At 41.9% G+C, this 27,020-nt stretch overlaps 1 protein-coding gene across 5 annotated transcripts in view; it reads right to left on the reverse strand.

Annotated features, from left to right (window-relative positions):
- LOC115590183 (phospholipid-transporting ATPase ABCA1) overlaps positions 1-27,020 on the reverse strand; it is a 171,989-nt gene that overhangs the window by 86,489 nt on the left and 58,480 nt on the right. For 3 of the 5 annotated variants that reach the window (XM_030431448.1, XM_030431450.1, XM_030431447.1), the window contains exons 12-22: positions 24,234-24,431; positions 20,162-20,367; positions 19,449-19,625; positions 8,106-8,328; positions 7,174-7,395; positions 3,920-4,124; positions 3,665-3,781; positions 2,890-3,061; positions 1,803-1,934; positions 993-1,132; positions 165-302 (exon numbers count right to left, since the gene is read on the reverse strand). In XM_030431448.1, the coding sequence (XP_030287308.1) occupies positions 165-302; positions 993-1,132; positions 1,803-1,934; positions 2,890-3,061; positions 3,665-3,781; positions 3,920-4,124; positions 7,174-7,395; positions 8,106-8,328; positions 19,449-19,625; positions 20,162-20,367; positions 24,234-24,431 (1,930 nt within the window). Of the gene's footprint in view, positions 1-164; positions 303-992; positions 1,133-1,802; positions 1,935-2,889; positions 3,062-3,664; positions 3,782-3,919; positions 4,125-7,173; positions 7,396-8,105; positions 8,329-11,750; positions 11,974-19,448; positions 19,626-20,161; positions 20,368-24,233; positions 24,432-27,020 lie in introns of all 5 variants that reach the window. The other 2 variants (XM_030431451.1, XM_030431449.1) reach the window with 1 other exon arrangement.

The following is a 27,020-nucleotide window of genomic DNA, read 5'->3' on the forward strand; positions in this document are numbered from 1 at the left end:
TACATTTGAGCAACGTCACTTAAAAGTTTAAAATGACTTCAGCTCAGTTTTGGAAAGTTTCTCAGTTTGAGCTGAATCAAAGAAGCACCCTGTGCAATCTGGTCAATTCTGGCTTCAGAGTCTTTAGCAGAGCGTTAGTTCTTACCACTGGTCCCATACACTACCTTGTTTGTACTTTAAAAGCAGTTCCCAGATCCCCCTGCGGGCGTAGGGGTCCACTCCTGCTGTAGGTTCATCCAGGATGACGATTTTTGATCCGCCAACAAATGCTATAGCCACTGACAGCTTCCTCTGCATCCCACCTAGAAGACAGAACAACACTCATCAGCTTCACTGGTATATTCTCTCGTGGACGTCTTTGTTCTGTGTAGCAGACATTCTGGATGCAATCGGTGAAAATCCTACACAACCATCTGTCAACATTAGGTTTCAGATGTAAAATGGACACAATACCGGGAACTGATTATGGAACAAATGTGTCGACTTGTCTCCGGCTCTTATTGTCTTTTGCACGGTGTGAAATGATTGATGGCAGGCAGGTGCACACACCCAGTCCAGTCCAGTTTTTCATAGCGAGCTTTTCAAAATGCATCCAATGCAGTGCTAATGTAGTGGAAATGTCAGCATAGATCAACCTTGAAAGTCATATTTCAGTGATTTTGCTCACAAGCAATCCGTGACTGGGGACAATTTATCAAGCAGGACTTGCTCGTGCCCCCCCAGACAATGAATAACAACCTGTGACACACAGGTACAGTGCATGTGTATGTTGAGACAGCTGCACACACGTGCGCTGGCAGAGGAACGACATAACAGGGCAGCTTCATCCTGAAAAGAGGGGATAATCTACAGATGATATTCCTTCCCACGGGAAATGAAGACGCCGAGCTCAGAATCTGATGCACGCATCAAAAAGTACATTTACATTCCTGCATAATTTCAACGAGGTGCCGAGATCCAAAGCATGTCAGCGTACACACGTACAGACGCACCTGACAGGTTCTTTGCGAGCTCCTTCCGCTTATGCGGCAAGCCTACATCCTTAATCATCTGGTCCATCTCAATTTTCACTTCATCGCGGCTGCATCCTTTCAGCCGCGCATAGAAGTAGATGTGCTCCTCCACCGTCAGCCTGCAAAGGTGGAAATTATATCATGAGCCCCTAGTGATTGACAAGTGAAGGCATCACCTGCCACTTATTCACAAGTGTTTTTTGTGGATAAGTGGCCCAAAATGCCGGATTAATGCACCTCATCTCCGTTCTCGGTGCACTGATGTGAACCAACGTAAGGATTTCATCACAACATAATAGGTCGTAATGCCTACCTTTACGTTTGCATTAATATCATAACCTTACTTAATATAGATGCTTCGACTGTCTGGGATTAATATTAATGAAAGTAATTTGCGGTCGCTCAGCCGTAATTATGATGTAAGACTTGTGTCGAGTTGCAGGTAATCAGTTTGAGGAGAGGGAGAAATAGAGGGGAATCTAAAGGTGAAATTAAAAAAAGTGGAATAATGACTGAGAATGGTGCCATTAGAGTGAATTTAGTGGATGGATGTGAGCAAAGTTCATTTCATTTCTTAACAGAAAGAGGGAAAGGGATAATGATGTGTTGATGTGAAACATAAGCCCAGACTGAGCTGTCATTATGCATGTGATTAAATTGCACTGTAATGATCTGTTTTTTTTTCCTTTCTTTCTTCCTCTTCCTTTTTTTTTTAAATACACTAGAGGCAAAACATGATTATACCAATGACCAATTGACAACAGAGGCGGATCAGCTAAATTCGCTCACTCATTGAACAGGACGTTGTGCTGCGGGCACATTCCCAGGTACTTTCGGATGCTGTCCATGTCGGAGAGGATGTCGTATCCGTTGATGAGAGCTGTTCCTGATGTAGGCGGGAAGAGTCCTGTCAGAATTGACCTACAGAGAAAAGAAGGCGTAAACAAGACGCGAGGCCTCGTGATCCATCCTGGCTGCTGATTTTTTTTGGTCTGGTGATGAATAATGTCAGAAGGAGAGAAGCAGCTGGTTGAACATAATGGTGAATTAGATGTGTCCCCCTGCTCCCATTTCAACATATTTGTCAACAGATATTATGTTCTAATTCATCAACATGTTCTAATTTAAGGCTCAAAAAGCAAAGAAAAAGATGTTTTAATCTCAAGTACTGACAAAAGAAAGCAGGACTGTAGCGCCGTGCCAGAAGATCGGGAGCAATGACTATTCATATCATCTGTAATAACTTTCATTCAGTCTCAGGTCATAAATTATGTATTGATTATTTACTAGACTAAGCAGAAAAATAGCAAAAGGTTGTATAACAGAACAGACAAAACAAACACTGCTTTTTTTTTTTTTTTTTTACGTTTGTGCCCAAACTCAATTGTAACGCTGCATCTCGCAGACAGACAGATACTGTGCTGTGAGCTTCAGTGTGTCACGGAGTCCTTCCTCTGTCCTTTTCTGTTGTTGTGCCCTGTTATGTTTGGTTACAGTTGCTCAGAGTGGATGTCTTCCCTTTCAGCCCTTAGTCTTGCATCACTTGCTCTCTCTCTCTCTCTCTCTCTCTCTGGCTCATTCTTTCTGGGCCACTGGGTTTCAGTTATATCCTGTCATCCTAAACCCCTTCCAACCTTTTCCACTACTTTATTTTTAAAAACAGCAATTAGATGAGTCCCACTTTTAACGTCACAGCTGACTCTGTGCGATAAATGTCCTCTCAGACGATGCCACACTCTGACAGCGGTGACCACTGAATTAATGGCGCGACAGTACAGTCGGCATTGTGTACAAGTTAGATTAGTTGCACCCTGTGAAATCACACGAGCGTTGAGCCAAGCGGCGGAGCATGGGAGGAATAGATAATGCAACTCACATGGTGGTTGTTTTGCCGGCTCCATTGTGGCCAAGAAAAGATGTGATCTGATTCTCGTAGAAGTCTATGCTCAGTCCGTCCACAGCAAGCTTCTTCCCAGTCTTGTAGATTTTAACAAGGTTGCGGATTGAGACCCCTGCCTTCAGATTTGGTGGTGGTTTCTCCAGATACTCTTTAGTAAAAACACGAACACACTCATACATGAGCAGAGAAACAAGCGTCAAGGCAGATCTGTTAAAGACAGAGATGTCTTTTAGAGACGTAAACCATGATGCATGTGTCACAAAACATAAACTAATACAAGATAAAGTCAAAACTGAACTGTGCGATATCTGCTGGTGCCAAACCACCTTTTAAAAATAATATGGTTGACACACATTTTCTCTAGAACTGTTTAATTATGCACAGTATGTGAATATTCTGTTAATTTATATTGTCAAAATACTGATTGGACCTTTGGAAAAAAAAGTGAAAAGAAAACACTGCTGAGCACCAAAAGATAAAAAATAACGAGCTTGCGCACTCACTCTGAATTCTAATTGGATGTTTTCTTTTTTTTTTTTTGGCAAGTGCCTACCTTGAAACTCACCTTTTTTCTCACAAAGCGCCAAGCTCGACTATCATCCAATGTGACAAAAAAGGTGCTAATGTTTGTTTGCGACCCATCACAATTAACTCACTCCCCAATTAACTTAAGAATCTGAGAAATACATAATAACTGGGTATGTCAAACTCCAGTAAAACACCAAAAGTAAAAGTTTTCACGGCTGTTTACCGCTATATGCTGTGGAGTCCTTCAGCAGGTCGGGGTCAACGCGGGTCCTTGAGGCTGTCCCACACCAATAAGATGAAGTGAAAGGAAAGTACCATGGCTTTGGGATTCCATACTGGCCTGGGATCAAGTGTAGAGAGAATTTAATGATGGTTTGGCTTGAGGGAATATGGTAGCAATTTTTGCATCTTTCCATCTTCTTTTAGAAATGGCAGTAGTAGATTGTGTACAAATCACAACAACTTATCCATCATGTACCTGGAAAGACATTCTCGATGTACCAGGTGAGCAACCAGTAAATAACAGCGTCGATGAGCATCATGAAGATGGACACGATGAAGGTGTAGCGGTTTCCCTCTTCTGGACTCACGTTGATGTTGTACCACTGGATTCCGACGCCTTGCTGCTCGTACTTGGCAAAGGTCTCGCAGCCGTAGCCGAAGGCAACACAGGACAGTAAACTCTGGTAAAAAAAAACACCCAGGGTTAAAGGAGTAGCTAGAAAAAGAATACAAGAATAGGAGTTGAATGAGAGGATACACAGATACCATACTCATGTCTGTATGCTAAATACATAGCTAGTTAGATTAGCATAGAGACTGGAAACAAAGGGAAACTCATCACTATTCATACTTTCATGAGAACAATAAAACTGGATGTGCGATACCCTCTGGTTACTAAATACAGATGATGATTTAATCAGGTGAATATACTGTTACTGCCCAAGGTCATACCTGTAACTGATCAATAAACTATTGCTGCAGACAGAGAAAGAACATCCACACAGGCATCAGCTGGTGTAAGTGCTGCTCCGTGAACATCTCTGTGGACAAAGGCTGAGGCTAAAATGTGTGTGCTGAAAACCAAGATATGTCTTTCATACAGTAGGAAATTGCAAATGATGCTTTGCCCAAAAGACATCATCTGCCATTGCCTATCACTCTGCATTGCCATGTTGCCCGCCAGCTGTTTTATCACGCCTCATTTGCTCGCAGCATTTCCAAGCCGGCAGAAGCATTTGCTGAAGCTACAGAGACAATCCACCATGGATACCGTCTACCCCGATGTTACATTACCAGGCAGAGAATCTAAAAAGCTCTGCAGTAACGCCAATCCTCTAGCCTCGGCTGCTGGCAACTTCCTGTGTGGTCCCCCATTGCCCATCTACTGCCAAGCGATCAACAGTGAGTCAGTAGATGAGGGGTGACAGCAGGGCTAGTGGGCACCCATCCTTGACCTCTGCATGAACAGCTGACAATATGACAGTAACCACTCCTTTGGCTTGAGAGAAAAGGGCAAGAGTTGGGAGGCAGACGAGGAAAAGCCCCCTCTACTGAACACATGTCACCACTGCACATTCAGCCACCGTTCAGCTGGCTGCAGACTGAGAGGACTGTTGAAAGGAAGAGCAATCAGGGTTCCCCGTTCTATGTCAGAAGTCGTTTTCCGGGGAATTTTTTGCTAAATACTGTTTCGCTAAATGAATTGGATTTTGAGAAATGAAGAAAAGGCTAAAATAATTTGTTCTAAGTTATTAGACTGATGGGAAACGGCAGCTATTTTGGTGATGTCTGCTTGATGAAGTCATTTAAATATCAAAGACTCCTTTATTTTAGCATCTTGAGAAATCAGAAATCATCTTTTTTTACAGACATTTCATGGATCAAACAAGAGGACCTTTAGTCATCTCACCGCTCTCTCCCTTCATTTCCTGTCTGCTTCTCTAACATCTGATATTGGACAAATACAGAATCTAAATTTGACCTTAAATGATTATACCGTGGATGAAAATGTCAGAGGAGTTATGGCAAATAAGTCTGAACATAAAAAAACATATGTCTGGTGCCGGATATTACAAAAAGCAAAGATCAATCAATTGATTTTAGCAAGAAAAAGCCTAAGAAGTCCTGCAGAAATTTTGCAGGAAAATTAACTTTTCTCACACTGGAACAAAGAATGAAAGTAATTTAATTTCCAGAACATAAAAGAACTCTCTCTTTGTTTCAGCCTCATTTCAAACCGGAGGTAAAAAAGAGGGCGATGGTAGTCAGAGTACAGTAGATACGTAGTTAGATTGTGACTGCGTCCCGTCCTACGGTGGCCCTTTGATGCACTGCCTTTAGCTTTCCTTTGGCACACGGCTGCAATCAAAATCTGCTCATATAAACTCAGGTGATCTTTTGAAAATTCTGTTCCGATTAAAGACTTCATTATCAAGGACAATGTGGGGGAGAATTTGTATGCCTTGGCACGGTGTAGTTCCGCCGGAGCTGGGAGAGAGAGAAACCTCTGTGCGCACACACACACACACACACACACACACACACACACACACACACACACACACACACCTCTGATAAAGTGTAAGGATGAACTGGATAGCAGTTTGGTCAGAGGAACATTGCTCATGCTAATTAGAGGGCTAGAGGGCTATCCATCTAGTCGGAGCAGGGGAGAAAAATCTCAGCGCCAGGGGAGGACCGAGCAACAGCACTTTGTGTAGAGATTAAATAAGGTTTGCAGTGCTTTATATGTAAAATGCCTGCCTAACCTGCATGCAGCCTGCGAAAAAGGAAGACGGACTGGAAAGTTTCCTAAATGAAAAGAATGACATCACTTTAAAGGACTTGCTCAAAGACGCGCCATTTCAGCAGGTACGCTGGCACGACTTGTTGGCAAAAGCGGGGTTTACAGAGTCGTCCTAGGATGAGAGATGACGGCAGAAGTGACTTCTGTCAGGCGCCAATGTAAGATATTATTGACTGCCACTATTTCAATTTGATAGAACACAAGGCTGTTTTACCTGCCAGCTGCACCTGATACCGCATTGTTGGAATTGACAAACAAGAAAGCATGACCTGATTGAAATTCTGGGGAGACGCACTCGCCCGCACAGCAATGAAGATTCAAGATTTTGTGCGTCTTTGTCGGCAGAAAGGACAGCTTGAGGACAAATGATTCTGGCACCGTCCTTAAAGGTCACGCAGAAAGGCTACACTGAGAGTTGAGCAATGGTGTGCTATTTATCTTTATCCCTTAGAGGATGAGAGAAAAGCCTTAACTTCCTCGCTGTGCGTCTGTCTAGTGTCTCCTTTTATGTAAATGTTTCATGTTTCTGTCACTTGGGTATGTCCGGGTTTGACAAAACTCTCCACTCTTGTGCCAAAATGTGTCTGAGCAAATGGAAACCAATACACAGTTTCACTGGACCTCTAAATTCGTCTTCACACCCCCGTATCAGGACAGTTGTGCAGGCACGATAAAGGCAAGTCTAGTACAGACATTACTGAATTCACTTCCTTTCATAACCACGAGCACCGATCAAATCAGACTCGTGCCTGTTTGGATTTAAAGGGAAAAGGAAAAGGATTAGGAACAAACGATTGGCAAAGTGTGATTATAGTGGCAAAAACATAACCGAGGAATACAAACTGAAAATACAGTCAGCCCTCCCGTGTGATAACAGCGGGGGGAGATATTAAAAATCATGTCAGAGCTAAGGACGGACTTACCACGGCAACCTTGGCCCCGAAACCCATGACGTCGCTCCAGGCGAAGCAAAGGACGTGCGGCAGGTAGAGGACAAAGTAGATGAGGCCACCGCACGCCGCTGCTAAGTTGGCCTTAGAGAAGAAGACGCTAATGAAGAAGCACTGAGTGATGGTGGCCAGGCAGAACACCAGCAGGAAGACAAAGATTACAGACGGGTCGCTGTACTGCAGCACTTTGCCATACTGTGGAGAAAGATACAAAAAGAGTGAGCAAGACAGGAATTTGATGCCGAAAGAACTTTGAGGTTTGGAAGAAGAGGCAGATTATTTATCAAGGAGATTCAGAGTTTGTGATTATTACAGTCGATTTTTTTTTTTACGCCACAGCAGACAGAGTAAAAGAGTTTTCAAAGGAATAAAACACCTAGTGCATCAATATTTCTGACACACCTGAACCTTACTCCAGTTGACTGATATTCTTTTGTCCCAAAGTCATTTAACATATCACTCTTTTGCTCTGCCAGTGTGATGGAGGACCCCTCACTAATTTTAGCGAGCTGCTTGTGAAGCCATCCGTTGTCCCACATTGCACCACGATGCCGATGTTCTCTCCGAGCCCGTTTCAAAGAGGCACTTGAACCATTGTAGGATAATGGTGCTATTGTAATGGATGCAATTATGCTATAAAAACTCTATAGAGGACAATGCTACATGGAGCTGTATGAATGTTCATTACAGGGAGTCTTCTAAATTTGCGAAGATGAAATGAACTCTTCAAGTACGACTGCGTGTGCGTCAAGTGAAGTGATCTCATTCCTTCGGTTTCTCTTTGAATTAATGTCTTCATTATTTTAAACAAAAGTCTCATTAGTCCATGAGACATGATGGCCAAGAACTCTTCAAAAGTAGTGTTGGGTCCTCCTTGGATCATTGTTAAATCATTTTGAAATCACCTTCAGTATAAGGGCAAGCAGGAGAGCGCTGACGGCCAGCGGCAGGGAACTCGACACTCCCCAGCTCAGCCAATAGATGGCACTTTTCAGGCCCATGATCCTCACTGTCTCCTTAAGCCTGGCCTCTTTCTCCGCAACGATACTTTTAACGATCACGGCCACTGAGTAGATCCAGGCTAAGGTCATGTATAAGGGGAGGGAGCGCGCCAGACTCCGGAGGAACCTGAGGGGTGGAGGAGCCAGACCAGACAGGACAATGACTCCCATTTACAACCTTTATCTGGACACTTTATCAGGAAACGCCCCGCAGATAATAATCAAATCAATCGCACATTACTAATCCTAACTGCTCACCAGCTAGTCGCTAACTTTTCTGTCTGATGTTTGGTGCCGGGCAGGTAGTTGTTAGAGCTTCAGAGCTGTGAAACTCAACCTGAACCGTGAAGGTCGCATGAATGCAAATGAAGAGCTGAAAGATGCTAAAAGGCTCTGTAGAGCTGAAGTGAGGGTTCATCTCCATCACCAACCACTTTATAATGCACACTGTCATTTAATCTGTAGTTGACATTAAACACACATTTGTCTGTACAATCTGCTTTTAAACTGTCGTCCATAAGCATTCTGATTGCTCTGCATGCGTTCACACATGGCATTAACACGTCGTCTTCACCTTTTCCTGATGACACATTCAGATGGAGATTTCTATCTTAGTACCAGAAGTAAACAGTGGTAAGTGTCTCAGCAGCTGACTCTTGAGAACGGTGCTGAACACGTCCAACATTCTCACCGTGTGAGTTTATTGCAGGTATGCTCCATTAATAGTGGTGGAAGAAACTCTGAGAGGAAAAACTAGCAGTAACTCACAGTAAGTCACACACAGTTAACAGCATGTCCACAATTTAGTGTTCTCCAATTAAGACACATGGGATGAGCCAATGTTATTCAGTAGCATTCTTTATACAGTGCATTCAGAAGTGTGCATCACAACTGGCGTTTTTATCACGGTTTGCGACAGCTAGCTTCTTGTCTATTTACCGTCAGCTCAGCTCTCTCTGTTGTAGAGATGAATGCACCAAAAAGAACGCCCACAAAAACAAACTTACTTTTAAAATAAGACTTGGATGTGAACAGGGTTTTGGATATTAACAAATATTGTGGAATAAAAGAGGGAGGCTGTGTTTGTTTAGTGGTCTGTGTGTGAATGCCTGCAATAGTCCTTCTTAGCCATTCAAACAACTTAGTTGGAATATTAGCTTTTGTCAGAATGAGGGCAAAGTCCTGCTTTTAACATTTCACTGAAATCAGAGTACATAAGCACTGTCCGCACAATGAACTGGTAGTTTGATATATAAAAATGAATCATATTCTATACTCAATGTGCCAAATAAATATGATGAATGGCAATAAAAAGTGGCATGACATAGAAGTGTTTAATTAAAGTACAACTAGTTCAAAATGGGACTTCAGAACAAAGGTAAATGCAATAATGTTCGACCGGCATCCATTTCTGGCTCGACAATGTCTCATTTATTATCCATTTTTTTGTCCTATTTGCATGGCTGATTGATGAGATGTCAGCGGCTGTCTTCCAACTGTGAAGGTGGTCTCTGACGCCGTCATTCGCATCCTTTTCTCTGTGCTCTGTGTTGCTCTCCACAACAAATTAATCAAATTTTAATGACTGCGCACAAACATGACAAAACATTTGAAAGGCGGTTTCGCGTTGTCACAACAAGGACATGCGGTCGGGGAGAGGGAACGGGTATTGATCATCACCGATCGGTGTTGGTTTTCATGGAGAAGATCTTGTCAAACACTTGGATTCAGCCGGTTTGAGGCAGGAACCAAGTGTGGGAAGGGTGTAAATATTCTGCAGCTTAATACACGCATTAGCTTCTCCGTAATGGAAGACAAAACAAGTGTAAAGTGACAGAGGACTCAGGTGCAGATGACAAAACTAGTTGCTGTCACACCTAATCCAGATACAGCCTTGTGATAATTACCATTTGATTTGCTATTATTATTAATGTGCTGAAAATGGCTGTGAAATTATCATTTAGAACGGGCCCGTGATCTGAATACACAGCGCTTGCAGTTGCTCCTCCAAGGCACTCAACTAACTCAATTTATTGTTATTAATGTTTACAAATTGTTGGTGGCTTGCAAACACATTAGGCTGATGGGAAATTACATTTCACCCAGCTGTTCAAATATCGGTTTTTATTTACCAGCCGCATTTTCCAATTAAACTGCAAAAATTGATTAGGGGGATCTAAAATAACCATCCTTTTTGATTTCATTAACGCCTACAAAGCATGAAGACGGTGAAAGATGTGCGCTATATAAAGGAGACCGGCAATAAAGCTGCTGCAGCGCATGTCACCGGCGGCACAGAGGGTTTCAGGAAAACTGTGCTTCGTGCTTCTTTCCTGAATCAATCCGTAAGCAGAGGATCATTCCACAGATAAGGAAGTCCATTAGTTCCTACCAAACTACTGATTCAGCAGTGGATCGCTGGATAGAGAACAAACTGAAATAAATACATTTACAACCTAAAAGATGTTTCCAGAATAAGGATATTTGCTAAGTAAAAAAATAAATAAAATCTATAATATACTGCACATAACTAATGTTTTCTTTCGGCATTTTTTCTGGGAAATGAAATTTACATTTTGTTCCAAAAGTTTTTCAGAATGATTAATGGTGTGAGACCCATTAGATGATTGTGCTTGCAGTGCATTATACATCATGAGGGTGATGACGCAGATATGCTTTGGTTGTCTAAGGTGTTGTTCTTTTCATACTGTTCCCACCTGCGTACATTATGCATGAGTCCGAGGGCTGGCGAACTGTTCGATATGCCAGATCTAAACACGCTGTTCTGACGAGCCATCGTGAGTTTATATCATTTCTGATTCATGAAACGAGCCAAATATTAATCTTGTTTGTTCATATCATGTCATTCATCTTATTTGTCATACAAATAAGAGCAGTGTATATTAAAAAATGTAAACCTCAGGGCTGCAAGTGGTATTTGGTCCACACTCTACAGCTTCCCTCTGAACTTTAGTGCAGCACATTTCCTCCCACTCACGGTTATTACCTTGCAAATTCAATAATGTAAAAGACTGCAATAGTCCTCGCAATAAAGGAAATATACAGTTCCGATCATTCACTTCTCATATTACATAACAGGAGCCTTTCTTTATGCATAAGGCCCAGACGGAGAGGTGACGCAATCGCAGGAAATACAGGACAAACAGCACTGGCATGATTTTAATTTGACTAAATTGCAGTTGTGGTCTCATGCTCGATTAGTAAGCCTGCGAAGGCCGATTGAAGGAATCACAGATAATGATTTGATTTAGTTCTGATGAATGCGTTATGATTAATAACGGGAAGAGTACCAAAACACAAAGCATGAACAATTCCCTGACCTGAATGACCCGTGACAGCATCCCATCACTTTTGGTCGGATGTTTAGCCTCTTCTAGTTTTTGTCATGTTTGCCAATTATCTTCTTCTTTTTTTAAATTCCCATTTGGGGAAAAACAGCGACTGAAAAACCCCCGAAACGTGCGTTGTTTTCACACTGTATGCTTTTTGTTTCGCTACTTTCCATTAAGCGACTGTTTTTCTACTGACCTTAACCATGACACTTATGAGCGCACAGGGAATTGCGAGCAGAACAATGTTTTCAGTGAACCTTGCACACCAAAGGGCGCCGTTTTGAATGCCAACGGCACGCAGCACTTCCTTGAGCCGCCGTTCCTTCTCCAGCACCAGGTCTTTGATGGTCATGCACACGGTGTACATGAAGGCCAGCACCAGGAACATGGGGAGCATGCCTCCAACGCCCTGGATGAAGCTGGTTGTAGAAGAAAGCGATCAAAAAAGGTCAGGACTGCACACAAAGGCAACACTGCCAGATGGGTGTCTTTTTTTCATCTGCTGCATACTCCCGATTTGTACATAGATAAATGCTGGGTACACACATGCATAGGCACCAGCTTAGACTATATGCACATGTATTACATGTTGTGATAACCGTGAGAAATTGCTTGTTGCCTTTGTTAAATATCTAATATTCTTGAGTTTTTAGGATTGTGGGTTAAACAACAGAGGCACAATGCTGACACACCTTGGGCTTCATTTCACATTCACTCACAAATCACTATGTATATGAAATTTTATAGAAAACTAGGGTGATAATAATTTAAAAAGAAACTTATTTGCAGCCTCAGTGATATTTAAGAAAGATTAAACATATCTTTACATGCACACTCTACTTAAAGGCTGCCTTAAAAAGAAGAAAAGATGAAGAAGATGATGAAAGTGTCATCGAGAGGGACGATCAAGACCGTCAGAGTTGTATTTATGGATTCAATGCCATTAATGCCGCTTTATTTTAACACCGCGCTAACCTTCATAAATCTGGCGCATCAGCTCAGTCAACTCATTTAGTGCTGCACCTTGTGCCAGACATGATGTATGATTCGATGCTGTTACAGCACAATAAGGTGATATTAAACTGGCTTCATAATGCCACCAAAATGCCATGTCAATATCTCCTCCTCTGCCAATATAACAAAGTGCTTCCTTTGCTTTATTAGACAGTGAAGGAGGGATATCAAATAGATTTTGACAAAGTATAGATTTCATATAACACTTATGCTTGCATTCCATAAATACCGGGGATATAATGCAAGCAAAGCACGGCTCAGCACGGGCGTGTAGATGAAGCACAAAGAGAATACGCAGTAATTGGCAGAGTGATGCTTTTCCTTTTCAAGCGATTTAACATAAACAACTGATCAAAGTACACCTCGAGCACATTTTCATGAAATGAATTTCCCCTGTAATTCTGGGTAAGTTATTTTTTAAAAGGCCTTATTGAATCCCAGCCAAGTGAGAGCAGTTCACGCAAACATCTACTTACCATAATTGCTAGGTAGCCCTGCGTGAGTGTTTTTTTCAAATGGTGATTGTGAATCAGTAATTTGGTTTTTTTTTCCTCACTTATTCTTTATTTCTTTTTAAACAGCCATAAACTACTGTACTATAATAGTTTTAATCAAAAAGCATTTTCTTGCCGACAGCTTTCACTATATTATAATTTGACTTTGCACCAAATGAGCAGAGACGAAGCAGCTACAGGTACACTCATTTTAACGCTCAATCTGTGTAAGATATAGTTTAGTTTTGTCAGTAAATCAACGATGAAAGCCTTGCAAAGACAACAGAGAGATTAAGTTAGTTCCACTGAGACCTCAGAGGGGAAGTTCAGTTACATGAGAACTTGAAGGAGAGTGAGACGGACTTGTTTTCCAGGACACTTCCCCTGCCCTCGTGGGATGGATCACTAACAAACTAGGCCTTGAAAGCAGCAAAACAGGATTGGATGACACCGAGTTTCGGAAAGTTCAGACCTCTTCAGACCAAATCTGTGACTGAAGATTGCATAAATAAAATTGCCTCTTTGAACCTGGAAATTCAAACTTGAAGAGTTTGAGATCGATGCACTTCAACAAATAAAGGCTCACTTGCACACTTGCACATTTTTCTAGGGAGGCGAGCTGCCTCGAGCAGCACGCGCATCAGGTGGAATACTAATTCTGGCATTATCTGCTCCCGATTCTACCCTAACGTCTCTGTAACAGCTGACAGCCTGTGTGAGTTAACTCCTTCTGTGACTTCTAGCACCGGAGGGGGAGAGATCAGTCATGCACACCGTGTCTGACACTGACAACCTTGCCACCAGATGCTCTTGAATTATACATTCGCTGATCGATCAAAGGTGCTTAAGTAATAGAACTCCAGGCGGGTCTGTGTTACGGGGCTCCAGTTACATTGGCAGCCTGACCTAAATTTAGGGAAGCTGGAAGACTGATTTCTCAGTAAATCGAGAGATAGTAGAGCAGAGCCTCCCCAGAGGTCGGCGTGCCATGCTAAAAAAAAAAAAAAGAAAAAGAGCTTCCTGTCTCATTTTGAGCAAATATACCGTTGGGTTCTTTGGCTGGATGGAAATGAGCAATTCATTGAAGGGAACAGACTTTATTCAATGTGGATTATCTTGTCGCTGGTACAAATTATTGCTTGAGGAAAGATGTGCATGTGGTTATGGCAAAAAGAGTACGTAGGAACGCGCATGTCATCTGTTATGTCTATTTTTTTTCCTGTTTTTGTAGATCACGTCTATAAAACGGAGAATAATTCCTTTCACCAACAGTCAGGCAAAGTCTTGAGAAACAGCCAGAGTTTAAAGCTTATTATACAATCTTAAAATCCATATCTCCACCATGCTTTTGTTGATAGTGATGCAGTGCTTTCATTCAACCTCGCAACACTTTGCGAATAATTCTATAAATATTAATAACTTGGGACGAAGAAGCTGAGACTTGTGAGAAGGCAAGAAGCAGCATTTAATCAATATTTTTTTTCCAAGTACTAGCTTATTCGAAGAAAACCTTTCAATAAATTCTTTAACAGCACTGATGATGAGGTGGGTCAATTATCCAATGTCCCTGATGTATGCTGAGATGTCTGACTGTCTATAGAAGCACAGTATGTAATATTTAAGTGGAATCGAGATCTGTGAGAGAAGGAGGAAGGAAGTATTTTTTGTCTTTGTACATTGAGCAAGCAGTTTTACATCCATTGTATGTAAAGACTGGCAATGCAAACCACTTTCTGTAATATGAAATGTATCGTATTTGTCACTTATGTCAAACTGGGTGGAATGACCTTAACTCTGACCTTTATCCAATCGTATACTAGCAGCAGACCCTTTGCATCCCAGAAAACAAGTACACAACATCTGATCTGACAGCAGAATTGCAAGATTACCCGTTGACATGTCGTGCCCAATCTGCTTCTCATCAGGACAAAGGAGTCTCAGGAGCAAATGAGCTGACACCTTGTTCTGGGAGACGCCTAGCTCTGTGGCAATGCACTGTTGTGTTATTCTTGTCAGGGATCTTGTCAGTAGTCTCCTGTGTGGGGACAGTGACCAACCCTCCACAGCGGGGTTATCCTCCAGGACCTCTCTCTGCCATGTTTGGATTCATCAGCCCACTTCCTCACTGTGCTGTAGGAAGGGACTTCCTCCTCTGGTGTTGCCACCTCGTCCATGTGGACCTCCCTGGGCGATAAGACCTTGATGGCCAAGGTCGACGTTGCAGTTTTTTCACCGATGTAAATATCACAAAACTTTCTGCATTGTCACTCGCAGAGTTGAACTGCACTTGTGTGTTACCAGAGCTGCACAACTCGTCTCCTTCTACCCAAGGCCATGAACTTGTAAAAGCATATATATACATGAGCAAGGGCAATGTTTCCATCAGGCATACAATCTAATTTTTTAGAAGTGCTTGAAACAAATTGCTCCAACTATTCATGGTGCTGCCCTGGAAGCCTCTCAACAAACCTTTTTGAGATCTGCACTTCTATTTAACTTAGTACTGATTACTTTGGATGGATGTTTTTTATACGAGATTAAAATATATATATATAGAGTCATGTTTAATTTGAATCAGTCTCCTCACAATTGGAAAAATTCAGTAAAAGCAGTGAGATTAAATCAAGTCTTTAGATACCTCACACTGCACACATTTAGTCTGGTTCATTTTGAAATGTTGGATCTTTTCTTAAGTCTTCTGAAGAATGCACGTTCTTTAACATTTAACAAAACACGTTTTTTAACATACATGTTCCTGCAGGTTTGGATTTGTTTTAGCAAACCTAATATCAGCTTTTGGTGTGAGTCTATTGGAAAGCAAACAGATCAATTTATTAATATCTTCCTCCAAATAACATCATCCAAATCCAATGATTCTAAAATGCCATACTAAAAAAAAACTAAAAACTATTTTTATAATTTAAAAACAAATGCAACAGACTTTTATCAGCCTGGACTGTTTGTTTACTGCAGGATCTGCCATCAGGCCTCCATCTGATGCTGTTTAATGCCAGGTCTTGAAAAGCATCACACAGGATCAAACGAGTGACTAAACAAACTCATTAATGCGCGGCTCTTACTGCGCTCTCGGCCTCAGCACTCTTCAACGTGTTGACTGGCTGAACGCTCGTGCATTGTGACGATTTAATATCGATTTAGCGAATACAAAATATTGCATCTGGACATCCGAATGGGTATCCAAATTGTTTTTAGGAGCCTCAGTAAAATAAATCCAATAAACCACCTACTGTAAACTGTAGATGTCTTCGCTCCCCAGCGTTCTCTTATGTAAGCACAAAAAACAGCAAGTGGAGAGACGGAATTAAATGTGAGGGAATAATACAGGGAATATTTCCTGCTGTTAATAATACAGCGTGTCACTTTTGCACATTGCAGAAGCACTAAAATACGAAACAAAGCATCAACAGCTGATTTTCCCTTGTTACAAGCTTTTTCGCCCACTCTCAGTTCCAACAGTGCACACGTCACTGTAGGTTAATTAGCTGCTGTAGACGGGCAGCATATTCCTCTTCAGCCCTTGATTTAAATATGCCTCACGTTCACTGCAGGCCTTTGCTGTATGTAATGTATGGCCGATAGCCGCCTCAGAACTCAAATTAAAACCAATTGAAAGAGAAAGACCTATTGATGGTGAGCACAGCCTCCGGATCCAAACAAGAGATGCCTCTGATTCAGGGTGCGTGTGGGGGTGCAGAGGCCGCTGATAAAGAAGCGCTTTACATGCTATCAGGCCCCGCAAGGGTCAAGCTTTATCCTGCACCATCATCTGCGCACAAAGTGAATGTGAAGACAGTGGGGAGCTAATACAGCTTGGTTATCTCAGCTTCGAAATGCCAACAGGGTCAGCTGTGGTTCCAGAGGCCCAGATCAGGGGGCGCAAAAAAAAAGAAACACCACCACGTCTGATGTTGGATGTGGCGCTGAGTGCTGGTGCCTTGTTAGAAAATTGTTGTGAGATTAAAAGGAATGGGAAAAAGATGATGATGTTTCTCGCAGGGACTTTTTCTGTGAAGATATACTCTCGTGTGCACGATGTGAACAAACGTAAAGAAAGAACTATTCATTAAATTCTTGCAATTTAACTCAACTATTGAGTTAACTATTAACTATTTGGCTAAAAGTCGTTATTTTTGGCATGTGACACTGTTACTGCAATCACACTGAATTGTCAGCAGCGTATCGTCTCTCCATTGATTTTATACATATAGTTGTATATTATTCGTCTCATATTTTCCAGGTGGATGGCGAATCCTGTGCATGTGCATGTGCGTACATGCTGAGGGTTTTTAATGACATCTCAATGTAAGATTGGACCCTCCTCTAAACTGAGAAACATTGACAGCAGACAGCAAACATGCTTGTCTGACTGCACAATGTTCTCTCCTTCCTTTTTGGCTGGCGAGACTTCACGGTTCGAGATGAAAATAATTACCACCAAGTTTCTTCCACCGTCGTGCCTCTCGGTTTTGTAGCGCATCTTCCTTTGTGTGAATTCACTCTCAATTATTTATGAATGAAATAGCTGTTTTCAAGTGTTAATAATTTATAGAAATGCCCAAATGGCTCGGCAGGCGAAAGAGTAAATGGTGGTGGGACCGAGGGTAGAGCAGCGCTTTGCGGCTCCCATTTATCTTCTGTAATTATTAATCCTTTGTTTCAGCAAGATGAAACTGAGGCAATGGGGCTGGCATCAGCAAATAAGCTGAAGCACGGCTGTCTAATTTCATATCATTATCACAACAATCGGTTGTAAATGAAGACATGAGGAAATTGGTGCTCTTTATGTGAAAAGCACTTTCAGAGGTGGCCTGCTGAAAATGGAATCGGCCACCTCTGAAGTTGTTGAGCTAGATTACAAAATGGAGGAATTTGGTGCTGCGTTTTGGTTGTTATTGTGCTGGAAAATGCACAAAAAGGACACAGTGGGGATGTCGGTCTTCTTCTGTCTGCAGTGTGTTCACCTGTTTATGTACAGAGGAGTCAGGCCCAGCACCAGACATCTATAAATGCTTATATCTGGACTAAATCAGGACCATCGTGGTCATCTTTAAGCCCTCCACATAGTTCCATTTCCTCCAATTAGCCCTCCTGAAACAATCCTATTCCCCGGCTTTCCGAACCAATTGCACCCACTTAAGGAATTAAAAACAAATGTGAAAAATATGTGTGTTAAACCAGGTTCACGAACACAGCTGTGAAATAAAGTGCAAAGCAGTGAAGCTGCATTTAATCCGGAATACACAATGTGAATATAAATCAGGAGGACATAAGCACTTTATACAAAACCATACATAATTAAAAAACCTTATTAGTGAAGCCAACGATTTTGTATATGGTTCCTTTGCATTAACAAACATGTGATATAGAATTGGACCATGCTTGTAGATATTAGCAGCAATGTGAAGTCAGATTTTTCACGTGGATCCAAAAACCCTCTGAAGGTTGCCTAACTGTAAGTTCTGTGCTATCCAAAGCAGATAATGTTTTTAAATTAGATCCCTAATCTCTGGAACTGCGTTTTTCCCAAAGGGTGCAAAATATTCTGTGCCTACTGAAAGGGGCGTATTGTGTTGTTGGACTTAAATCTCCCTGGTAATTATCTTTTCTCTTGATGGCATCGCTGGGCCTTTCTTTATTAATGGAGATCATAATGCTGCATGGATGCGAGTAATTTCCAGGACTCTGAGGAAATCTTGCCTGCGGAAGATCAAGAGTGATATCCCATCACTTCTGTCCCCAGGTGAACGGTCTAACACGATAGAAGCCGGTGCTATCAGCGAATACATGCACAACACAGATGGAGTCCTGATGTCAATCTTTGCACATGACGGAGATATGTGACACGCAGGGCTCACTTTGTTGCCAATGAAATGCCTCAGAAATACGAGGGAAGGAAGGGACTCATGGTGGTTGCTTAAATAATTCAGCATCCATCAACTATTCAGGAAATTCCTGTGGTTTGACTCAAATCAATAGTTTTGACCCACTCTTTCCCTCCTGTTTCTTCATTCATTTCTCTTCACCTGCTGACCCCCAATGCATGTTTAAACTGATCCTCAAGGATCCATTTTTTTCACTGACTTTTAAGAGTTGACAGTACTATAAGAGTCCCTTCAACTGTGATCAGTGAGACACCAGCAGAAAAGCAACACAGGTATTAAAGAAAGGGTAAGTTAGACAAATACAAGGGAGCATCTTGAGCATCCACTGGGAAATCTGGAGGCCCTAAGTGACTGATAAGACTATAACTCAACTATGGTGGCAGTGAGTGGCAACTCCCTGGAGTGAGCAGAATTTTATTGCTGTAATACCTCCTTCCTCTTCCACTAATCACAAGGCTGACAGATCAAAGCCTTTGTACTCACCCGTCATCCACGAAGCAAGGGTATGGCATTTGCTGGGCAAAAACACCAAGGGGTTGGGTCTTTGACGTGTGTGCTCGTATAATGCCGTGGTCCATCATGTCCTGCAGGTAGGCGAAGCCTCCCCATATATAGCGCAGGTCGTTAAAGGAGTTGTCTCGGGCCCCGGGAAACCATAACCTTATTAAAAAGCAGACACACCGTGATCTGTCTTAGCAAAGGGCAAGTAAACTACAACCAGGATGGTCAGAAACATAGTCAGAGTGTAATGACTGTTTTTAGAGGTCTTGCTGTTTGACAGTAAACTTTTAAAGACACAAAAGATCTGATCTTTTTGTAAACAGAAAGGACAATAAAACTCAGGATCTTTGGGCTTAAAGGGACACTTTGACATTTTAGAAAATGTGCTTTATCAGCTCTCTTGCTGAGAATTTGAAAGGAAGGTTGAAAAGACTCTCAGGTCTCCACTTCTAATATGAAATTAGTGCCCGCAGGCAATTAGCTTAATTTAGCATGAATACCTGAAAACTGTGAGAGGGAGGAAACAGCTAATCTTGTGTCAACCGAAGGTAAAGTTATATAGCTAGCGCTGCCGTAGATGCTTGTTCCTTTGAGTTTCTTAACATTGGACAGAGCCACTCTTATTCCTTTAAATAACTTGTATGAATGTAAGTCAGTCAGTAACAGTTTTGATAGATAAGATCAGAGTCCCTTACCTTTCTTTCAATTTGTTGCTGCGCTCTACCTCTTCGATGTCCATGCGGATTTTGTATTTGATATAAGGAGGAGGCTGGCTGGCGTCTGGCTGGAGGTTCTCAAAGACAACACCGGCCCAAAAGGTACCGTTTTCCAGAAGCTCCAGGGCTTTGGTCACCAGATGGCCTTCAGTTGGGAATGCCTCAAACTTATTCAGGTCCAAACACTGTCAAGAAAATACAGAGGTATCACAAAAACTTACTTTTTAAATACTTGCAGCTATTTCCTCCCATTTCATATACATCTTTAGCATCCACAATAGAGGGAATATAACAGGCATACATGAACTCACTAACAGAACAGCAGATGGATATTTAGCAGAAAGTCTCACCCAGCTATTGACTAAACCACGCAGAGTCTAGTTCCAAATTATCTGGCACTGCCAGGGGGTGGGAAATGTTTTGGGCTTCAGACAAGCAAATGAGATACAGGCTCACTAGCACTCCCTGCTCTGTAGCCTTGTCCCCCGTTTCATGAGACGATAATGAGCTAACCATCCTGGGAGGCAGTCACACCTGACAGCTGTCCACACATCTCAGTGCTGCAATAGTTTTATCATTTCCCCCCAGGATCCTCTAGTCTGTATTCTATATCAAGCCCCGGTGGGAAACAAAACATCAGAGCAGCAGCATTAGTTCAGCACATAGTGGTGAGGATATCGCAGCAGTGGGATGGTTACTTTGGCCCAAAGTTTGGACAAGTGCTGAGTGAAATATATGGAAGAAAATTCTCTTCATAGACTCAGTGTGTTATGATATACTACACTACCATTTGAACCAACTGGCAGTACAGATTCTGTTCTCAAATGTTCATTTAAAGTAGCTGAACATCAGTCTAATTTGTTTCTAAATGGCCCTTTGAGCCTCTCGTGTCTGTATTTAATCTTTAAATATCGGCACCATCCTCTGTCTCTGCACGCCTTTTCAACCAAGATGTTTTCAGGAAAGATAAAGTGAGGTACTTCATGCATTTTGGGTGGTATTTTTGTTTTTTTGTTACCAGTGGGCCAGCTTAGCTGTCGGGTCTTAACCATCTGACTCCGACTGTGGCCTGAGAAACTAGCACGACTGATAGCTTGCCAAACCTCCTTGGCCTAATTCAGAGGGAACATCCAAGGCAAAATATTAAGCTACTCTGGTCACGATAGTGTCATGCTTGTGTGGATGCTACGGACTCATAGTTAAGTGATTAACGCTGGTGTATCCTGATGAAGTTTCTAATATTTGATTAGGTTACTGGAGGATGTGCTTGTTGGGTGGCTGCGTGAGTGCATGCTATGAATGCTACTTCCTAGGTGAGTATCATATCGAGTGTAGTGAGATACTATTTTGACAAAAATGAATCAGAGATGCTTTATACATTGTGTTTTTTACAGTGCAGGCAAAATATTACGATACTACCATGCAGCATTCCCAATAATGAACTGATCAGAGTCACCTTAAGCTCATAATGAAGTATTACTCTACAGTTTTGTTTGCTACTGTTACTGCTGCCATGAACTCCTTCATAATGACTTGTTATGCAGTTTACATGACTATCGCACCTCACATTTATCTTTGATAAATCCCTCCATTAATATCACAATCGTATAAAATTGTAGGGCAGTTCATAAAAGAAGCTGGGCAGCAGCAGTTCGTGGCTCTAATTTGGACCAGTGCTATCAGAGAGACGCAGCCTGATTCTGCAGTGTTTATGCCGGTGGTGGCACCGTGGAGAGAAGCCATGCCAATTATAAAATCACCACAGATTGTTGGGCATTGATCTCGAGTTGTTAATTTGCTCACACAGATTATTATTTCAGAGATACAAATGAGTCATTTCTGAACACATATTATCAAGGCATTTACTTTCTCTACTTGCTATATCTAGCCTCTTAGCACTTCAGGCTTAATGGCCTCATTTGTTTTTCTATGTACTGTATGGTAAAGAAGTCAGTTTTGCTGTAAACAGGCACTGTGCTCGTCATTTATAATGCAGAGAGTGCATGCAAAAACCAGCAAACAAAAAGTAATTGAATAAGGTTGCATTATGGTTTTCATCAGATGGACAAGATATTTGTTATTAAGTTTAGCCATGAAAAAGGCAAACTTTCCTAATTTTCATTTTCTTTCCAGCAGTAAAACTGATTATATAGAGTATCATGCTGGGCCCAGTTTCCATAACTATATTGCATTATTTGCCTTTTCTCTACTGTGCCTGCTTACATCGGCTTATCAGTGCTGAAAGAATACACTCATCAGCGTGAGACTGGAAGAAACTGCGCATCTCCCCACAGATTTCGAGAACACACCACAGCACAGGTGGTCTACTAACTCTCCCTATTCTGGTATTCACTTTGAGAAATGCAATTTCTATCAGAAAATAGATTGTGTTATGTTGGAATTTCATTGGCCATGTATGGCTAACCCCAAGGGCCCAACCTGCCATTCCACCTGCCTGTGGATTGATATAAATGTGTGTGTGTGTGCGCGCGTGTGTTTCGCACATGTCAGGGTGTGTGTGTGGGCTTTGTAGATGTGTTTGATCACTCGACGCAGGGATTGAAGGGTTTTGCTGCAAACTGTGCCACAGATCAATATATCAATGTCAACAGTGTGTGTGTTCCTACTTAGAGACACCACTCTGTTTGATGCTTTTACACATTCTCTATAGTCAGGCTCATAACAAGGTTTCTTCATGATTATCACGGAAGCAATGTCGTGACGGATCTTCCTGTGTGTTTGACAGTTTGCTAAGTCGAGGATATTAAAGTTTAATGAATAAAAGATCGAAGCCTTTTTTTTCTCTCAACACACACACACGCACACGATGATAGAGCGAGCGAGATAAAAAAAAACACAAAAAAAACCTACATGTCAAGTGGAAAAGTCTAGATTTTGGTTTGAACTGCGGCTGAGCGCAGACACAGCAACAAAAGAGCCGAGAAACAAAATGTACTGTGCTCGACACGTTGTGTCTCAGATACAAAGCACTCCGCTTACAGACTGTAGCACCCTGGACATTCTGTCAGAGTTGTGTCACAGCTGTAAACAGTAAGACGCAGGAGTAAGTGTAGCAATTATGTCAAGGACACAGGACTTTCACCAGATCACCAACTGAAAGGTCTCACACTGTAATATGCTCATTTTAAGGGTTCATACTTTTTGGGTGTCTTTATTTTCCTTATACTGTCCATTACTGCAGCACCTATATTCATCCTCTGTCTTCCAAAAAGTCCACTTTGCTCTGATTGGTCAGCTCTCACAAGCTTGAGCAGGCACCACCCACCGTTCTTCTAAAATAGATCAGCCACCATTTGAAAGCACCGCCGTGCTCAGTGCAGGCAGTGACTGTCACAACCTGCTCCGGCTCGTTTGAAGCCACAGATTCTGAATAAGGGCAATTCTCTGTGGATGAGCACAGGGCACCTTTAGCCATATTTATGTAGCACCTAGAGCTGCTTTATAATCAAATAAAAACCATGGAAGTCTCACTTGATACAATATGGGACCTTTAAGTCTGTAAGTGAAAACATAAAAATGGGAAAATAATAGATGCTATGAATAAATTGTAATTTAATGTCTATTAAATCTGGAAGATGTTGCTGCGCTGGTTCCGCATGGCTAATGTTAAATCGTCTGAATCATGTTTTTGGCAAACTAACAACCCAGAAAAAAAGGCGGAAACATTAGAATTTCACAACCTATTTCTTTTGTTCGAGTGCTTTAAAAAGGTCACACAGCCCTTGTTTTAATGCCAAGTCCAACCAAAGATATCACATGGGTAATATCAGGTAAATCAAATAAATAACACAGGAGGGAGAGGCTAAAAGAGAGCAGGCGAGGGAGGGCAGAGAAAATACGTCTCGCCAATCTCGCCAAAGTGTGAATAATGTTTTTAAAAAAATCAAAAATGTCAGAGAGTCTGTGCTTTTTTCTTTTTTTCTTTAATCAAATCTCTCACTTTACTGGAGAGGTCACAGAACCCTCTGGCGCATGAGTGGGCTGGCAGCCAAGTTCATGAGGTAAAAAAACAGATAAAAGAAATACATACACCAAGGAAGTTGGAGAGGAGCTTCATGATTTGGGTAGTGGTGTTGAGAACATTTCGCCAGTCGTAGGGCTGCATGCCGGGTGGACGGTCCTCTGGAGGTCCGCTGTACAGGAAGTTGGCTAGCCGCTCGGCTGTCCACCCTGTGTCGCCGAGACGCTGGTTGAGGACAACAGCAAACAGCGGATTCGCCAGCAGAGTCTGATTTAAAAAGGCAAGAAAATGGGTTTAATTATAGTCATTCTGGTTACTAGTGAGAGGGTTAGAATGGATGCGACAGGAACGCAGTGCAATCTGAGGAGAAAATATGGGAGGTCAGCTGTGTTCATTGGTGGCAGTGACATTCATTCTCCTGCAGAATTAATTAGGAGCGTTAAGATAGATGGCACTGTTGTACTTCCGCCTCTGGGAATCAGCTATTCTCCTGGCCGAGAAGTGCCCATGCACAGCATACATTATGAATGTACAGCACACACACAGCATATTTGCATGAACATACATTAAGCAGAGTGAAAATGAATGCAAATCAAATCTGCCTGTATGCAAACACACAAACACAACACACAAAACACAAGAGCACAAAACAGACAGAGGCAAATGCTAATTCCCCTCTCTGTATCCTCTTCACTAACATGATGACAGACATGTGTGTGAAGCCTCTTTCAGTCGTCTCGGGTCACGTATTAAACAGCAATTGCTCTAATTATGTGATGAATTAATAAAGGTGACGTGATCATCTGGGAGCAAACATATCTGCTGCCGCACTTAAGCCCTGCATTTATACAAGACATGAATATGCATAGGTATCATTGTTTTCAGAAATAAATGGTTGTGACCTCCTCCAACAATAGCTCTTACATTATAAGATAGTTTCACTCCCACCTGTTGGTTTAAACGATTACCCCCCCACTCCCACCCAGTATGAGTGCTGCTGTGAAATTATAGCGCAAATATGAATACGGCACTGTTCCTGTAATGACAGCGTTGTTACATAAACTAGAATAATGGAGAAATAACAACTTAAACTAACCATAACTGATTATAGACGTGTTGATAGACGAAAAGTGAAAAGGAAACTAAACCCACTGACATATTAAGGAAATCAAAAGATAGGTTCAACGCCAATTATAATTTTGGATCACAATTCAAAGTGGACTGTGTGGACTGGAGAGTAGATGAGCGTCTATAAAGAACTCAGCCTCTGAAGTGTGAAAACCTGAGTTGAGATTCAGATATATTCTGGCTGGTGCAGTGGCATTTCAGTGTCAACACTTCTGATGATATTCTGCTTAACCTTAAGACACAGTGTCAAATTAAGCAATCTCTATGCTGCATGTGACCTTTCGATGAGAAAAAAAAAAAAGATCAGCACATCCATCTTTGTGTGTGCAACATTAAGGACATGACCCCTCAAAAATGTGTGTGCTTCAAAAGTCTCTGAGTCATTTAGAAATCGCAGCAGCAGAATCACGCTGAGCAAATTGACCAGAAATGTTAAACCGGCTCAGTATCATAATTTTCAGTGGCATTTGGGGCCAGAGAGATACAAGTTTGGTCATGCGTCAGATGACATGGCTCGTCATGAGAGGCTCTTCCACGGGAGTGAAATGTATTGGCTTGCCTTCATATACAGAGTCATCGTCTGAGAAAAGAAGAGATAGTAACAGAAGCTTAACAAGAGAGTTAACTCTGTTGCTGCTGTCAACCACTTGAGACAGGTGTGAAGTTAACAACTGCTAATGTTAGCTATTAGCTTATAGCTACCTTCAAATATGCTGCCGCCAATTTGTTTGGAGTATGAATTTGACAGACTGCCAGTTCTTACATTAAGCAAATATACTGAGATGTTAAGTTATAATCCTTTTTTATTTTAATACAATCAAATACACTTTTTAGGACACAAGGCACATTACTGACCTGTGTAACTGTATCTTACTCATAACAGCCCGACTGTTTACTGAGCAAACAGAGCATCCTACTGCTTCTGCTTCACTTTAAGAAAGCAAAATTAATCAATTCTCATCTCAAATTAACGTAACATTTTTGCCGCTGCCTTTTCAGCATTAAAGGGATATTCTGGTGTAAGTTTAATCCATGGTCTAAAACACCGTGAAACTGTGTTAGACTCCCTCTTGAGAGATCAAGTTAGCAGACCGTTAATTTACAGAGTTTTGTCAACCTCAGAAACGACCGCACGACAACAATACACTGCAGTAAATGGATCCAAATATAAACCGCCACCAAAAAGCCACAAATAATGCTCAGAACAGCACCAAACTTCAGCAACAGTACAAATAGGGTCTCAGCACATAGTCCGGGGCATCTAACCTCCGCTAGCTTAGCTAGGGAAGCTACTGGGTAGCTAAAAACAGACTTCAACTCTCCTCCATCAGCTTCCGGGTCGGGGAAGTCCCGACGCAACGATTACTGAGTGCAGTAGAGTTCCGCGGCTCATGGATGAAAATGTATGATTATGACTCCACGGAAAAGCAATCAAAGTTCACATGTGTCTTACCTGCCAGTTTATAACAGTTATTATCAAGATGCCGCTACCTTTTCATCATTACATGGAATGGAGTTAAACTGGAATGTCACCTCCGACCTCCCAGAAAGGTTATTAATTCTACTGTGTCCGGCTGTTGTGCGGAGCATACTACTGCATGAACTACTTCCATGTGCAGCATGGAGTCAGACTGCACTTACTCATGGGGTGATGAAAAAGGCAGATTATTGACTGGCTTTCTTTATCAGAGCAAAGTGAGACTGACTGCACTGTAAACGCTCTGCTCC

This window comes from Sparus aurata, chromosome 10 (assembly GCF_900880675.1).
Source record: "Sparus aurata chromosome 10, fSpaAur1.1, whole genome shotgun sequence".
NCBI lineage: Eukaryota > Metazoa > Chordata > Actinopteri > Spariformes > Sparidae > Sparus > Sparus aurata.